Source organism: Malus sylvestris, chromosome 10, assembly GCF_916048215.2.
Source record: "Malus sylvestris chromosome 10, drMalSylv7.2, whole genome shotgun sequence".
NCBI classification, from domain to species: Eukaryota; Viridiplantae; Streptophyta; class Magnoliopsida; order Rosales; family Rosaceae; genus Malus; species Malus sylvestris.
This window is the reverse complement of record NC_062269.1, coordinates 4,999,686-5,016,328: the sequence shown is the minus strand read 5'-3', so window position 1 is coordinate 5,016,328 and position 16,643 is coordinate 4,999,686. Positions and strand designations below refer to the sequence as shown.

The following is a 16,643-nucleotide window of genomic DNA, read 5'->3' as shown; positions in this document are numbered from 1 at the left end:
TGAACGTGGTTCGGCCGTCTGAATGCCGAACTCTAAATCCCACTTGAGAGTATCCAATCATAAAATAACTCGGCGTGCAATGCGCCGAGCTCAGTAAACTGTAACATCTCACTTCGCCGAGAAGGCTAATGAGATGACCTCAATCAATAAGGATTCGGAAATTCTTCTCGACCGAGACTTGGATAGGTAACCAACCGTCCTCGCCGCAGTGTTGTTAATGCCAACGGAAGATGCTGCGAGATCGGTTGATTCTACGGCGACAGAGCTATCTATGCCGACTTAAGATATCACCGGTTGCTTTCACAGTGTTGTTGATGCCAACGGAAGATGTGTCAGCGAAAAGAGAAAATAAAAATCTCAAAGTTGTTGAGAGAGTTTGCGCAGGGCAGTTGTGTGTTGAATTGGAGGAGACCTTGAATGATGCACAGCATCCTCAATTTATAGCACTGGATACCTTTAAGGTCGAGTTAAAACCCTACTCGGACTAGGTCTTCTTCTCCTGATCAAACACCAACTCGACCAGTCATATTTTCACTATAATTGCGAACCTAGTCCTTTATCAAGCCGGATTCACTTACAGGTTATTAATCCTGCCGAGACTCCTTATTGCGCCAGGACTCGACTTGTCTTGCAGCATGACCTAACCGACCTAGGTTTGAAGGCCCACGCACTAAACGATCCATGGTACCCTTGTCGTAAGGCCTTCCGGGCCGAGAATGATTTTATACTCGGCCCAAACTAATATTTTGAGCCCAAACATGACTACAATTGATAACGAACTTTACCACAGGATTAAAATTAACATTTTTTTCATCACATGGGTCAATCTAAAAGTAATGTCTCATCACAATGATCAAGAAAAAATAATTTAACCTTTTTTTTTTTTTTTTGAGAAAGCGGACCGCTTAGCGGGTTTGCCACAATAATCACCCTTTGCAGAAGCTGGAGGGGTATTTTTGTCCCGGCATGATCACTATCGAGAATCCCTTGGCATCACTTGACCACCCGTAATAGTATAGTATTCTATTTTATCCAGAAGTAGATAGAAGAATTATGACATCACATGGCGTCAAAACACTAGAAGTGTTCGACCTCGTCAGCTCCGACATCCATTCCGTTGTTCACGCCCTTCTCCAAAATTCCCAAAACAAAACCACAGACTCGGACTCAGACTCAGACAGTACCACAGCACTAGCCACCTTCTTCTTCGTCGTCTTCTTCTTCCTAATCCAATCCAATCCAATCCAATCCCATCCCATAAGCCACCACTCGCACAGACAGAACCACCACCCACTCTCCGTCTCCGTCTCCGTCTCCTCGATCCCATCCCATCCCATCCCGTCCCATCCATCCAATGGATCCCAACCCCTCCAAATTCCCCATGCTCTCATACGTCTTGTCCCGCCTCCCCTCCTTGGGTCCCGGGCCGTCAAAACCCGCCCCCGCCGCTCCTCCTGACCTCTGCGAAATCCGCATCGACGGCCAGCCGTCCGACCAGCCCCCCATCCTTAACCAGATGCCCCACCTCTCCGACCCCAAAGTCCTCGCCGCCATGCAACGCGCCGTCTCCGACGTCTCCCAGACCCGTTCCGTCCTCAAAATCCTCGGCGACCGACCCGACCACGAGCTCGTCGACACCGCCAAGGCCAGGCTCGCCGAAATCGACTCCGTTTTGGCCAAGAAACTAGAGGAGCTCGTGCTCTCCCCCCGCCCTCCCGACTTTGACAGGCTCCAGTGGCGGGTTCACCTGGCCGACAAAGAGGCTCAGTTGCGCGAGCAGGCGGACAAGGACAAGCAAGGTTACAAGGCTATTGTGCAGCTCGATGAGTTGCACTCCGCTTACGACAAGCTTCTCAAGGACGCCGAGCAGAGGCTAGTCAAGATTTACGAGTCGGCCATGGCCGGGGTCGTGGAAATTGAGGAGGAGGAGCAGGGCGGCGATGAGGGTTTGACCAACGGCCAAGTCCCCGAGGAGGTGGCTGGGATTCTGCAGGAGGCCTCCGGGACCACTCTGGATCGGGTCAACCTCTCGGGTCGGCAGTTACAGTTCTTGCCCGAGGCCTTCGGCTCCATTCGCGGTTTGCTCCTGCTGGATCTTTCCAGAAATGAACTCAAGGTTTGGTTTGGTTTGGTTTGGTTTGATTTGTTTTTATTCGGTTCGATTAAGTTATTGAGATTTGAGATTATGATTAGATTAGGAATTAAAAGAACATTTGGGGCAGGTTCTTCCTGAGTCAATAGGTGGATTAGAGAAACTGGAAGAGCTAAACGTGTCTTCAAATTTCTTGGAGTCATTGCCGGAATCAATTGGGAGGTTGCAAAATTTGAAGGTTCTGATTGCTACTGGGAACAAGCTAAGTGCCCTTCCCGACTCTATCTGTCAATGCAGGTAAAGAAGTTTATATGTTTTAATCACTCGAATTTCGAGTGAGGAATGGAATGATTAGTAATTTGGGTTTGTGAAACGTGATTAGGTCATTGGTGGAGTTGGACGTGAGCTTCAACGGCCTCACGTTCCTGCCAACCAACATTGGTTATGAGTTGGCCAATCTACAGAAGCTTTCTATCCAGTTAAACAAGATTCGGTCCCTTCCTACCTCTGTTTGTGAGCTGAGGTCTTTGCGCTACTTGGATGCTCACTTCAATGAGCTCCGCGGCCTTCCTCTAGACTTTGGTCGGTTGACCAATCTCGAAATCCTCAATCTCGCCAGTAATTTTACCGATCTAACTGAGCTCCCCGAGACCTTTGGTGATTTAACCAACCTCAAGGAACTCGATATCAGCAACAATCAGATTCATGCTCTTCCAGACACCTTTGGCCGCCTTGAGAATTTGACTAAACTTAATGTGGACGGGAACCCTCTTGTGATTCCACCCCCGGACGTAGTTCAACAGGGTGTGGAAGCTATCAAGATGTTCATGGGCAAGAGATGGTTGGAGATACTGGTGGAAGAAGAAAGGAAAAGCATGCTTCAGGTTCAAGAACAAGAAGGAGCAGGATGGTTGACACGCAGCACTTCCTGGTTGAAGGATTATGTGTCGGGTGTTTCCGAGTATCTGGGATCTCCAAGATCTCCAAGAACTCCTAGAGATCCTGTTCTTGACCAACAGCTATGATTTCATGCAATGCCTCTTTGATGCGCATAATGTGTGCTTACTTTCTGTTTCTTTGTTTATTTCGTCGTACTTGCATTTCCTGTATCTGTTGTAGCTTGGAAAAGGTGGAAGCCTCAAAATTTTGTTCTTTCTGTACAATAGTTGAACTTTCTGTAACATATATTGAATCTTAAGCGTCTTAAGCGTCAAATGTTGTCAACATTGTCTCTTGGTCTGCTGCCATGCATCTTTGTTTCTTAGCTGTTTTCCACTCGTTCAATTGTTCAATTATTTAGCTGCATGCATCTTCTGTATTGTTCAATTGTTTCTTAGTGATATATACGACGACGTTATACGGTGTTTTTAGTCATTTGGGATAAGAATGATTGAGAAATTCTACCAAAATCTACGCTCTTTGAATTAACAAAACTCACAATCCATGTAGGTTTTTCGTGCAAGTTTCATTTGAATTCATTAATCTTTCATCAAAGCATATTGCGTGTAAAATTTATTTACAAACTTTTCAACACAGTCCAGCACCAAAATCGATCAACCACGCAATCAAATTAATTCAAAACAATGATGGATGTTTAGGGATTTTTTTGTTTTTGTGGTTTTCTGTTTTGGGCTCTTCTCTCGGATTAGGCTCTTGTTTGGTGCCTGCCTTGGGGTTTTTTATTTTTTTTTATTTTTTTATTTTTGGTGCTTTAAAATGTATTTCGGCCTCCATGTATGTACTTGAGCTCTCTTGGTAATGAAATTTACCTTCGACAAAATAAAAAACAATGAGGATGTATAGCAACTATCAAGTCGAAAGACAATCGAAAAATCGTCGGATTTGAGAAATGTATGTGAATGTGAGTTTTATTGGCAGTCGGAAATTCAAAAATTATGAAATTTATTGAGAAATTGAAGGTGAGTTAATGAGAAAAAAAAAAGACAGATCAAGATAGGTGTTTCTTCTAGATATGGTTAGTGTGGAGCTAAAAACAGTCCCAAAAATTCAGAAGGCAACACGTGTACTTTTTTTTCAAGAAAGACAATATTCCTCTTATTAAATGGGCATGCTTCTCAAATACTCCTACACGCTCAACACCCCTAAAGGTCCAAGCAGTTGAATACGACTGCTCAAAGCTCTCATGCTTGTGGCATGAAAAAGTCAAATGCATTAAAGATAAGATTAATTACTAAATCATATCTTTAATACATTCCCAATTGAAGACCAACTCCATATCTATCAAGTAAGGAATCTCTACCATAATCAATTAGGGATATTCCCATCATCATTCCAAAATATTATCTCCTAATTAATATCTTGAAAATATTTTTTTTCTTGCGCATCCTACAAATGACATTACTTGGCTGATAGGATGACACTATGTGTAGGACAAAACCTTAACCTCATGGCCGACCACCTTGTCCTATAAATACCTCCATCTTCTCCAAATTTCTGTAAGCTTTTCGCTATACAGAACACTCTAAACACTCACTTTTTTCTATCAAAGGAACTAACTTAGACATTGAAGTATTTGATCAAAGGTATTGATTGTTTTATAGGTACAATTTCGTCAAAACTGAAGACGGCAAATTTTTGCTATCATAGTTAGGAACAAGTATGACCTTTTTTACTACTTATAAACTTTAATTTTGTTTTGCCCGCGTCTTAAAAACACAAGAATATCAAAAATAAAATTTTATACTCTCAATTTTACACTTGTTTTATATATTAATGTTTTGATCACTTGTTTATCACTTAGTAATACATCCCTTAATATAAAGGTTTTTTTTAAGTCAAAATGGTCTCTGAGATTGGCATAGCTCCTCACTTTAGTCCTGGAGATTTGGAATCGATAAAAGTGTTCCATAAGTTTGTCTATCATCAATCATTTGAGCTATTTCGTGAAAATCTCCATTAAATAAGGGAAAATGACAAAAATACCATAATTTTTTGTCAAATCATTTTGACCTATTGTTTATTAAATAGATAGTATTTTTGTCATTTTAATCCTTATTTAATAAAAAAATTCATGGAAGGACAAAAAAATTTGTCATTTTGACAAACTCAGGAACCATATATATCAATTTTAAATCTCAGGAAACAAAGTGAAGAGTTATGTTAATCTTAGGGACCATTTTTTACGAAAAAGCCTAATATAAATATATCATTATATCATAAGAAGAATAACTAAAGGGCGTTATATCTTTTAAAACATGATGGTTACATGTATGCATTCAGGAATTGGAAGCTTTACTATTTCTGTTTGTGCTGAGGACACATTAAATTAGGCCTTTCCAAACCAAGAAAAACATTTATGGTGTGTTTGTTGCACCGGAACTGGACTAGCTTTAGAACTAAGCTAGACTGGCTTAGAATTGACTAAATTGAACTAACTTGGAATTGACTAAGCTAAACAGATTTGGTAATGAGTTTACTAGAGTAAGAAGCAGGATAATAAAAATAATAAATTTCTTTTTGAAGTAAAGAGTAGTGCATCTATCTATGGCACCCCATGCATTTCAGAAACAAAGCAATTCTTACAGTGGTTTGAATATACATACAATCCCATTGAATCAAAAGATCAATTAAAGTCAGAAAACACACTGATTAAATCCCAAATCAACCACAATTTAGTTCTAACACAATGTGAATCAAGTGTAACGGAACGATGTACGCCTGACAACAAAAAACCCCAACTTTGACAAACAAATGGAGAAACCACACAAACATCATTTCATAATTTTTCAACTTAGGTAAGATGGTCCTCCTCAAGTTCATTGGACTTGAGCTTTTCAGTAAAAGTTGTCTTCCGTGAATCCAGCGGGGTTCCTGCTATCAAAGTCCATGACCACGCCAATGAACTTCGCAATGTCTTCCTCATCATCCGAAGCAGCAGTATTTGCTAAGAAACTACGCTCCCTTGTACCTGAAAAAGTAGGATCTAACTCAAATCACAACTCCCAAACTCCACAAATTCCACAACTCCCACATCACACAACACACAACTCAAAAATTAAAACCCAAAATCCGATCCAAACAACACAAAACCCTCCGTTTCGAAAAACCAAAAATCAATCCATAAAACTCAGAATCCTCCATTTACATAATCCAGAATCCAATCCAAAAACTCAAAATCCTCCATGCCAATCGATCTCTGCAAATCGACTTGGCCCAAAAATTCATAAAACCATTAATTAGAAGCAAAAATGGAGACGACGATCGAGTTAGAAAGAGAAAGAGGACGCGGCGGGAAGGGTCGGAGATGACGAGTCGTCGTTGTATATGACGCAATCGAGCACGACTGCGACGCGAGAGAGAACGGTATTAGTAGTTCCATGGTTTTCGGTGATCACGCTAAGGACCGTTCAATGAAGGCTTTAGCATAGGCAAGTAAAAGTAAAATTAGGGTGTATTCAGTTGGGAATTTAAGGGTCTATTTGGTATCTTATTTGAAAATTTTATCATTTATCAAAACATTTCTTGAAAAAAAAAATTCTTTAAGATTCAAAAAGGTGATTGGTCTGTGATTTAAAAATTTTAAACCTTACGACTTAAACTAGATAAAGAGATCTAAAAGGAAGGAGTCGCAAGAGAGGGAGAAAGAGGAGAGAGAAGGGAAAAAAAAGTAAGAGATGATTGAAGAAAAGAGAAAGAAGGAAGAGGATCGGACGAGATAAAGAGGAAGATGAGTGAGAGAAATAACCAAGAGAATAAAGATAGCAGATTAGAGAAGAGATGAAAAAGGTAAAAAAAAAAGAGGAAAGAGAAAGAAGAAAAGAGAGAGATAGATTTGGAGTGGAAGAGGAGAAGGGAGAAAAAAGAAATGAGTGAATTTAAGTTTAAAATCTCAAAAAACTCAATTTTTATGTTTTTAGAGAATATACTATATTTTTAAGTTAGTATTGAGTTCAGTTTTTGAAAATAGTCATACCAAACAAATTTTTAAGGCCTAAAACTTGAAAATTGTTTTTGAGTTTAAAAAGTTGGATTCAAGTAGAGTACCAAACAGGCCCTAAGGGATTTTAATGGATTTATAAATTCATGAATTTTTATAGAGGTTAATTGATTTGTAGAAATTTCATATAAATTTTTTATTCAATTCCCTTGAAATCTTATGAGAATATAGGAGAGATTTGTAGATACTTAAAATACACTACAAAATCTCTTCAATTCTCTTTAATTCCTCAATTTTTTGAAATTCTTCAAAATCAAATTCTAATTGAATACACCTAAAATGTTATAAACTTCTTCCAAATCCTAATTGAATACAGCCAGATTTCTAAGGATTTTAATAAACTATCTTAAAATTTTGATTCAATACATATTGAATTTCAGTGAATCACTTAAAATCCTATTTGAATACTCCTAAATTCAAAATTCCAATTGAATACACCTCTTAATTTCATTAAAGTTAGCCCGTGTGAGTAACAAACACGATTTCACACAAAATTTAATCCAATCCAGTCTAGTAAAACTTAATTAAGGCAAACAAAAACACCCCTCTTAAAAATTAAAAAACCAAGTGCCTACGTCAAAACGCCTCTATATCTCCGAAGTTGAAACCATAATTTTAAGGAGAAAGCTTGGCTGCTGAAAAAATCAGCAGCAGCTCCTACTGCTAGCGAATAACAGGTGGGCACGTGTCCAAGTTGTGATTATAAAATCAATTACTTAGATACATGTCCACCTATGATTCGCTAACAGCAAGAGGTGCTGCTAATTTTTCAACAGCCAAGCTCTGTTCTAATTGTAATATTCAATTTCCGCTAGTAAAAGGAAAGCAAGAAATCGACAGTACTATACACAAATAACACTGAAGCCTTTTTTTTTTAAACTACTATCACTGTTCTCCCTTGGATACTACTTTGACAAAATTTCCCTCGGTGGCATGTCAACATATAGGCCGGGAGGGATCCATATTTCTGAAAAAAATAATAAAAATTAATTATCGAATTCACTCCACATCGAACTTCAACTATCTGAATAGTCTATGTTGTAAAGCTCAATCTATAGATCATCCTTACAAAAATTCAATTCAATCCAGAACTATTTGACCATTCAGTTGTCACGATAAAATTTCAATGTTTCTTATAGATTATATTGTTCGTCAATTTCTTTTAACTAAATTAGATATCTCAAATATTTCTGATTTGGTTGATACTTTACATGGATGATCTATGAAGTGCAACTTAAAAAATAGACGTTCAGATCATTGAAGTCCGATGTTGTTTGGCCTCACAACTAATTCCAATTTTTAAAAAAAAATGGAGACCCTTGTGTCAATATTCTTAGACCTGTACATTTCCAAGAGACGAAAAAAAGAATAAAGACAAAGTATATGTGCTTGGTAAGCAGCAGCAAATAAGCGAATGCGTGCGACGGTGCAAGTTTGTGCACGCTAATTAGCGACCCAAAAACACATAACCTAAAAATTATATGTTGAACTTTCTATTTACAAAAAGTAAAGGAAAAACTAGGCAACTTCATCATTTACAACCAACATTCATATAGATATTAAAAACCAATGTAAACATAATGGTTTCAAGTTACTTCCCATCAATTTTCCGATGGCGAAAATAATATATAGCAGCAAAACTTCCCACTTACAGACTCAAGTGGAGAGGGATCTCCCCCATGGTCTGAGAGTTGCAATCAAAACCCAAAAAACGGCACATAGTGCTACAAGAACCGGAAGGAAGAAGAATCCCCTCTTTCTCCCTGCCCTCCTAGTTTCAGAATCATTACCTGCAGCCACTGTTGTACTTGCCGTATTAATTCTCAACCTGCTGAAGCTAGACATCCGTTCAAAAGCACGATTCACCAAAGCATTCTCTGAAGCCGATGCAGGGGTGGTAGGTATGGACTCCACAAAGGCCCAAAGAGCAGAAGAGAACTGACTTGTAGCACCTGCAGCCTCATTGCCACTTTGATTTTGAGTTGCTTGGGAAGGAAAATTTGAAGATTCATATACCACACCTAAACAATACCAGATACAAATCGCCTATATTAGCGACTACTTACAAGATTTTATAGGGACATTCCAATTTACAACAAAGGGAATGCCAACATATAACTAGAAGTGAGTCATGCAAACCACTGCAATCAATAATACATTCATAGAAACCAGCTTTTAGAAGAGTTTTGAAGCTGGAAACCTGCACTTAATAATACATGAGCAAAAGCATCGACAATTCATCGTCACTGTTATATGTACCTGGGGTTGAATACGAGAGAGATCCCTGATTTGGTTCTGCTCTTTCAGTGTTTGTCCACATCTGATTGTTAATCTGAGTTGATTCTGGATTCAGCAGATGGTTAACCTGGTTTTCAGCTACTGGATTGGGTTGTAAATGGTATTCAAACTGGTCTACTATATTATTCCCCTGAGAATTCATGTACTGATGATGAGCAACATTTCCTTCATCAATAGGCCCCAAGTCATGAAGAAACATGGCTGCATCATGATAAAAGTCGAATTCACTTAATCCATCTAGCTCTCCAAACTGCAAGTCATCTACAGGGTTCACAGTGTTTGGTACAGTAGGTTCAGGACCAAGGAGATCATCCATCTCCAAGAAATCCTCTTCATGCAGTGCAGGAGGGTCCTGGTCATAAATGTCAGGAGCAGCTGTGGTGACTTCAGATGCCTCGTAAGATTGCATTTGGGAGGCAGATGACTGCGTGAAGTCAAAGTTAGCATCCACATTGCGTTGCTGCACATTTGGATTGAACTCTCTGACAGGTTCTGCACAGATAACTTCCCTGGAGTACAGATCAACCAGAGTACTTTGGGTATCTTCTTCGCTAAGAACCTACAAAATGAAATTGTATAATGTTAATTACATGTTCGCAGTGACAGAGATTTAATACATGCAAGACTAAAATCAAGCAAAGAAAATTTAAAAGTACAAACTTTCTTTATTTATGCAATCATCCTTTATCAGGATTAAGCATTTAAAATACTGATTGTGGGGACTATTGTGGTAACACCTAAACCAGATCCATCAGCCTCTACGATATAAAAATCTTATTTTAGCCATATTTGCCAAATACTCTGCAATAGCAATAAACAACTAGCCCTGCAAGAAAATAAGGGAGTACAGTAAGTAGAGAGAAATTACCAACCTGGGGTGCTGTGTAACCGTACCCATTCATTTCAGGCAGCACAGCCTCATCAGCAATCTGTTTCATGAACTCCTCGATATCATTTAGTGCATAATGGACATCCCCATTGACTTTCACATTATCAATAGAAACAACATCTACAGCTTGCTTCACTGAGATTTGGTGATCAGCAGCAGACTTGATTACTGTGGATTCATCATCAACCCAGTCTTCTTCCCTAAATGGTGCCCCATATTGCTCGCCATTTTTGGGACCAGGTCCACTTTTTTTGTAAACCTTGTAGAGAGCATAGTATTGCTAAAACAAAGGAAGAACAAAATGGTCAGTTTTAGCTTACAGAATAAAAGAAATTCAAGAGCATATTGAAAAGGATGTTATTCCAATTAATACCTGTACATTCTGGCATCTCTTGAGCTCTTCCTCATCCAAGGTATACTCATGCATCACCCAGTCGGTGCGCTCCCCACTAGGTGCACGGCCTTTGTAATAAACTAAGGTCTTCTTCAATCCAACAGACCGTGAATAGCATACAATGGTACGATCCTTTCCTGTAGCTTTCCAATACCCGTGTCTGGTTGCCCTGCTTGATCTTCCTCCATTAGGGTATTTCCGATCTCTCGGACTGAAAAAGAACCATTGCCTGTCTCCAGTTTTCAACAGAGATAGTTCTGCATATCACATTCACTAGTTAGTAACCATATTCAATCAACAAAAAATGTGAAAGGTTAAACAGCAAAAATTGTGAGAGGCTAAACAACAAAAATTGTGAGAAGTTAAACAGCTATCTAATACATAAAACTAAGATTAGCAGATGAATTAAAATTAATGAAAATCAGAACCATTCAAAACCATTTCCATCCCAAACGCAACCGGATTAACAGACACATATACTTGGCATTTTAAAGTTGGGATTTATAAACCAAGGGCTAAGAACAAATATTAAATTACTTTACTCCTAAATGCGTAGCTTTATATAGCACAAACTACTGACATTATAGTAGTTCATTTTATTAGATCATAGAAAATATCACCACATAGCATCCTGCAAAATTCGAGGAGTGTGTGTCGAAACAAATCTGAATAGGAATGAAAACCCTGTTAACCAAACCCATCAACAATAACCAAAGTATAAGCCAAACCAATCCAAATCAACATGGCGAAATCCAGTCAACAAAACAAAAAATACTCCGAAACCCATCAGCCAATACACAGCAAGAAGAAGCAAAGCAATCTAAAAAAAACCCAAAATCCGCAATGATCCCAACAGTTAAAATTAGGGTTTTAAGAATTAATGCACCAATTGGACTTTGATCCAAAGGGTTGACCCGACGATCAAGACTCTTCTCACTTGTTCTACAGCAATCAATCATCCACACAAAACTTTTGACTTACACAAAAACCGATTCAAAAAACCAAAACAAATACATAAATTAATAACCAAACAATCAAAACCCACAAGCCCCAAATCCAAAATCATACTAAAAATCAATGCTTTCACAAAAAAAAACCTCCAAAACCCACAAACCCCATATCAAAAATCATACGAAAATCATACCAGGAAGTTCGTCAGGGTCCCACTTGTAGACGTCGGTCTCGGCGATGACGTCAATCTTGAGCCTCTTCTTACAGATCTTCCGCTTCAGATAGTAGAGGACAAGCTCCTCGTCGGTGGGATGGAACCGAAACCCCGGCGCGGCAAAGTGGCCGTCACAGAAAAGCGCGGCTGAATCGTCCTCCGTCACCATCGCTTCCCCAACAACAAAATCAAGACCGTCGAAGAAACAAAAACCGAAAAACTTCAACCGATCAAACACAACAGAGAGAGAGAGAGAGAGAGAGAGAGAGGGATGTGGATAATTGAGAGAGAAAGAAGAAAAGTCCTACATAAACACAGTAGGACTCTCCTAAGGCAGGAGAGAGAGAGAGAGAGAGAGAGAGAGAGTGGATGGAGGTGGTGGTCAATGCGAATAGTCAGAGGAGGAATAGGGCGGATGAGGAGTTCTGTAGTGCAAGAGAGGGGATGAGAAGTTTCCTTGTTATTTTCGAAGGATTTTGCTCCCTTTTGTGTGTGTGAAAGCGTGGCGGGGACGTAAGCTGGGCGGGTTTAAGGTGTTGCGCGGTTGGATGATTCGCTACGACTCTCGCTCTCGCACTCACACTCGCACTGTGATTTGTGCACTGGATCTTAAGATATTAGGGGGCCCGCTTGGTGGTTTCCATGATTTGGTGGTACTTAATTTTTGTCTTGATTGATATTTTTCTTCTTGAATTTAATTAAATTGGCTAAAACGATGTATTTTGCATTCTAAACCCAAGTTAATTTTATTCATCGTAATTTAAATGATTTTTAGATCAATTTAGCTAGTTTTACATGTACAACAAGATATGAAATACATAAACAGAAAAACGATATAATCATCTGGAAATCTAATAAATAATTCTTAAATAGTATGTGAACTAAATTAGTGATTAGCATCATATTAATTTACTAACTCATTAGCACTTTGTACTCATGAATATATTAACAAAAATTGAAATAACAAATAATGGATCGTCAATACATCTGCTATATGTGAATAAATTTCTAAAGTCAACGAAATTATCAATGGTTAATAAGAAGAACTAATGTCTTTACTAATAAACTCACGAATAATAGCATTTAAGTTAGCTCATATGTTAGAGAGATTTTTCAGCGTGACCGACACACTGGGTGGTACATCACGTGTCACTATATAAATGGAATGATATATGTGTTAAAAAAATAATAACTTATAAAATAAAATTTTTCACAACTTACATAAAAAAATCTTTAAGAATGAAGGCGAGCCAACATCGAAGGACTAAAACATTTAATGAGGCCACATTAAATAATTATCTTGCCTTTAAATTAAATTAAATTAATTTAGCATGTAAAATATTCGTTAACTATCACCTCATGATTGACTTTTAAGACACATTTTTAATAAAAGGGGAATTGAGCACCCATGAACCCAACAACGCAATGTATTACCCTTGTTAATTTGTCTGGACTCCTATAGCAAATTTGTAGGTGATTTTTGGCCCTTTTTTTAGTTGTCTTACTCCACTCCAAGCTCATTTTATCTCAGTCGTTCTCCCATTTGTAGCACAACAACTCTTTGTTCTTGTATTTTCTTCTTTCTCTCCTCTATCTCTCTTTTTCTCTAACTTAAATTAAACCTCTATTAAACGCAATAACCCAACTAAATGCTTATGATTTATCTTATAAACTGAACTCAATCTCCCCTTGAACCTTGTAAAAAAACTAAGAAAGAACATACGACTCACTACACTTTTATTAAGCATGGTTAAAATCACTCTCCACATTTGACAAAAGATTTCCTCTATTCTTCTTTATTGTGTGTTTAACTCATAGTCTTCTTTTTTGGCTCTATATTAGTAATTTTTTCCCATTTTCTCTTTGTGTAATATGACGTTTCTTAAAATATGAGAACACATCATTGACAATATAAATGAAAGTATAATTACTTTTTTGGAGCTTAGATTATGACCCTGTTATTATAAAATCTTGGCTCCGCCACTAGCACCACTACTATCTCTTCCCTTAATTTCCAAAAGTTTGGATCCCGACGGACTTTCATTATCACACAAACTTCAAGAATTAAAAATAATTGTCACTTAGTACTACGGTACAATGGTCTTCATCTTTATTTGTAAGTGAAAATATTTAAGTTTAATTCTCGCCAAAGATGAATTCAAATCAAATTATTGTGGTTAGTTCATTGTGAGGCTTAGTGCACTCATCCACCACTTAATATAGATAATCTCGTATGTGTTCCAAAAATCTCGTATGTATTCCAAAAATAATAATAATTAAAAAATATTGATCCCTGTACACCACATAAAAATGTCATTGTATTATTTTCAAAATAGAGCTGTAAACGAGCTGAGCCAAATAAAATATCATTGTACTCAGGTTTAGTTTGATTAAGTTTTTTTCGAGCTCGAGTTAAGCTTAGCTTGGTTCTTATGCGAGTCGAGCCGGAGCAAGCTTAAAAAAATCGAGGGTGAATTACACAAAATTATCTCAATTATGGGTCGAACGATACTATCATACCTCATCTTTTAAAAATGATGATATTATATCTCATCTTACGAATTTGTTCCAATGTCAGACCTCCGTCAGTTTTTTTTGTTTATTTCTCTGTTAAGTGTTGACATGACTAAAGACCATGGAAGAAAATATCCAAAATATCGGCTCGTTTTTTTTAGTTACCGATATTTTAATGAGTATCTATCGATAATATCGCGATATTTCTCGATATTTCTTATAATATCGCAATATTAGTCCAAAAATTCCTGAAAATTTGGAAAAGTCTCAATTTTGAGCATAGAGGGGTTCGAACCCCTCCCACTTAACTCCTTAACGCCTTAACCACTATATCACTTATGTTGTTGTGATAATATGCTACAATATTTATATATATGGTTTTGTTTTGAATTCTTTTTACAAGAAACAAATTTGCACATATTCCAAATTTTTTGTGGTATTATATTTTAAATTGTGTCAATTAATTACTTAGTTAATGGCATGTGGTTTTTAATTTTTCTATTTTTTATTTGGTCACTTACATGGTAGGGTTGGAAAAAATTCCGGAAAATCCCAAACCAAACCGAAAAATCTCAAACCAAAACCATCCTGAAGTTTGGGAATCCCATCCCGAAAAATACCGAAATTTTCGATATGGGATTGGTTTCCAAATCCCATTTGTTTGGTAATCTCGAAAAATACCGAAGTATTCGGTTTCCTATTGACTTTTGGGTTTTGGTTCTTGAAAACCATTGCCATGGTTGCTAACTACTCTTCAAAATACACTCACTCTACACATACAGATGATGAAGATAGTGAAATTTTTTAACCTCATAGGAACTCTATGTGGTACTAAGTCACTTATGTATCTTACCATGCAATGTATAAAGTGTAAAATATTGTACTAATTCATTATATATAAATGATTATGGTGTGTTTAGACTTCTTTCATTAATTTCTACATATTTTCTACACTCATAATGTTTGTCAGCTCGCTATATAATCAACTTGATAATGTTAAATCCATCATGCAATGCATTTCCTTCCAATTTTTTGTGATAAACTAATAGATAATTGACTAAATAAACATCCTGCAAAGTTTCAATAAAAATTTGCAAGTTTTTCTTATAATTTCCGTGGTTTCCATGTAATTTTTATCGATATCGATATTATCCCGATATTTCCATCGATATTTCCGTGTTTTCGGACTACTGATATTTCCGATATTACCGATATTTTCTTCCTTGCTAAAGACGGGTCCACTCACTAATTCAACTGGATTAAAAATAATTAAATATATTTTTCATAATTAAATATTAAAAAATTAAAAATAAAATTATTTTTTCATATAAAATTGTGGGATCCACCCTATCTCTCCTCTCTCTCTCGCCTATTTCTCTTCTCTCTCTCTCGCTGGGCACCTATATCCCTAAAATCCCAAAACCCAGAAACCCTTCCTACCCATCCCCCCAACCTTCCTTCACCACCCTCTCTCTCTCTCTCCCTCTCTCTCTCTCTCCCTTTCTCTCGCCTCTCTCTCTTCTCTCTCTTTGGGCACTTGCATCCCCAAAATCCCAAAACCCAGAAGCCTTTCCCACCTGTCCCCCCTAACCTTCCTCCATCACCCTCTATCCCTCTTCTCTCTCTCATGTCCAGCGTCGTCTGCCACGGCAGCGTTGTTGGTGGCGCACAACCCATGTGGGTGACGGAGGATGACATTGGAGCCGAAATCGACCCTCGACCTAAGCAGAAAAGTTTAAAATAAAATAATTAAAAAAAACCCAGTTCGTCCCCCCTACCCCTTCTCCCTACTCGAGCCCACCCCCAAATCATAACCACTTATTCTCTTTCTCTAGTCCCTAATCCCAAATCAGATACACTTCCCCTCTTTCTCTAATCCCTACACCATCTAGATAGGAAGGGTGAGGTCGAAGTCGAGCAGGGTTGCCTTCTCGAACTCCTCCGCCAAGGACGGTGGCACCAAGGCTAGCGAGGCGATGACGATGGCAGAAAGAGAGGAAGAGAGGGATACCAACTGGGGCTTTGTGAGCTTTGGGAGGTTTTATGGGATTTTGGGTTTTGAGATTTGTAATGGGATTGTGGGTTTTGGGATTTTGGGGATGCAAGTGTCCCAGAGAGAGACAAAGAGAAAATAGAGAGAGATAGGAGAGAGAGAGGGTGGTGGAGGAAGGTTGGGGGGGGGGGACGGGTGGAAAGGGTTTATGGGTTTTGGGATTTTGGGGATGCAGGTGCCTAGAGAGAGAGAAAAGAGAGAGGCGAGAGAAAGCAGAGAAAAAGGGTGGATTCCACAATTTTATATAAAAAAATAATTTTATTTTTAATTTTTTAATATTT

The 16,643-nt window shown here is 38.1% G+C and overlaps 2 protein-coding genes across 2 annotated transcripts; one reads left to right on the top strand and one right to left on the bottom strand.

Annotated features, from left to right (window-relative positions):
* Nucleotides 1-1,018: 1,018 nt before the first annotated feature.
* LOC126585071 (plant intracellular Ras-group-related LRR protein 1-like) lies at nucleotides 1,019-3,316 on the top strand. Its single transcript, XM_050249460.1, has 3 exons — nucleotides 1,019-2,116; nucleotides 2,223-2,389; nucleotides 2,475-3,316. Exons 1-3 carry the CDS (start codon nucleotides 1,355-1,357, stop codon nucleotides 3,115-3,117), a joined length of 1,572 nt encoding a protein of 523 aa, XP_050105417.1. The 5' UTR covers nucleotides 1,019-1,354; the 3' UTR covers nucleotides 3,118-3,316.
* Nucleotides 3,317-8,580: 5,264 nt separating this feature from the next.
* Nucleotides 8,581-12,280, bottom strand: LOC126585069 (NAC domain-containing protein 17-like). Its single transcript, XM_050249457.1, has 5 exons — nucleotides 11,775-12,280; nucleotides 10,610-10,887; nucleotides 10,220-10,516; nucleotides 9,309-9,906; nucleotides 8,581-9,070 (listed from the first exon to the last, which is right to left on the bottom strand). The coding sequence occupies exons 1-5, from the start codon at nucleotides 11,962-11,964 to the stop codon at nucleotides 8,706-8,708; spliced, it is 1,728 nt and encodes a 575-aa protein (XP_050105414.1). The 5' UTR covers nucleotides 11,965-12,280; the 3' UTR covers nucleotides 8,581-8,705.
* Nucleotides 12,281-16,643: the final 4,363 nt, after the last annotated feature.

Excerpts from the sequence above, each read along its gene's own strand:
- LOC126585071 (XM_050249460.1), top strand. The coding sequence starts at position 1,355 with ATGGATCCCAACCCCTCCAAATTCCCCATGCTCTCATACGTCTTGTCC. Across the intron at positions 2,117-2,222 it reads TTTCCAGAAATGAACTCAAG|GTTCTTCCTGAGTCAATAGG; the intron begins GTTTGGTTTGGT and ends CATTTGGGGCAG. Across the intron at positions 2,390-2,474 it reads GACTCTATCTGTCAATGCAG|GTCATTGGTGGAGTTGGACG; the intron begins GTAAAGAAGTTT and ends AAACGTGATTAG.
- LOC126585069 (XM_050249457.1), bottom strand. The coding sequence starts at position 11,964 with ATGGTGACGGAGGACGATTCAGCCGCGCTTTTCTGTGACGGCCACTTT. Across the intron at positions 10,888-11,774 it reads GGACCCTGACGAACTTCCTG|AACTATCTCTGTTGAAAACT; the intron begins GTATGATTTTCG and ends TGTGATATGCAG. Across the intron at positions 9,907-10,219 it reads ACGGTTACACAGCACCCCAG|GTTCTTAGCGAAGAAGATAC; the intron begins GTTGGTAATTTC and ends TTCATTTTGTAG.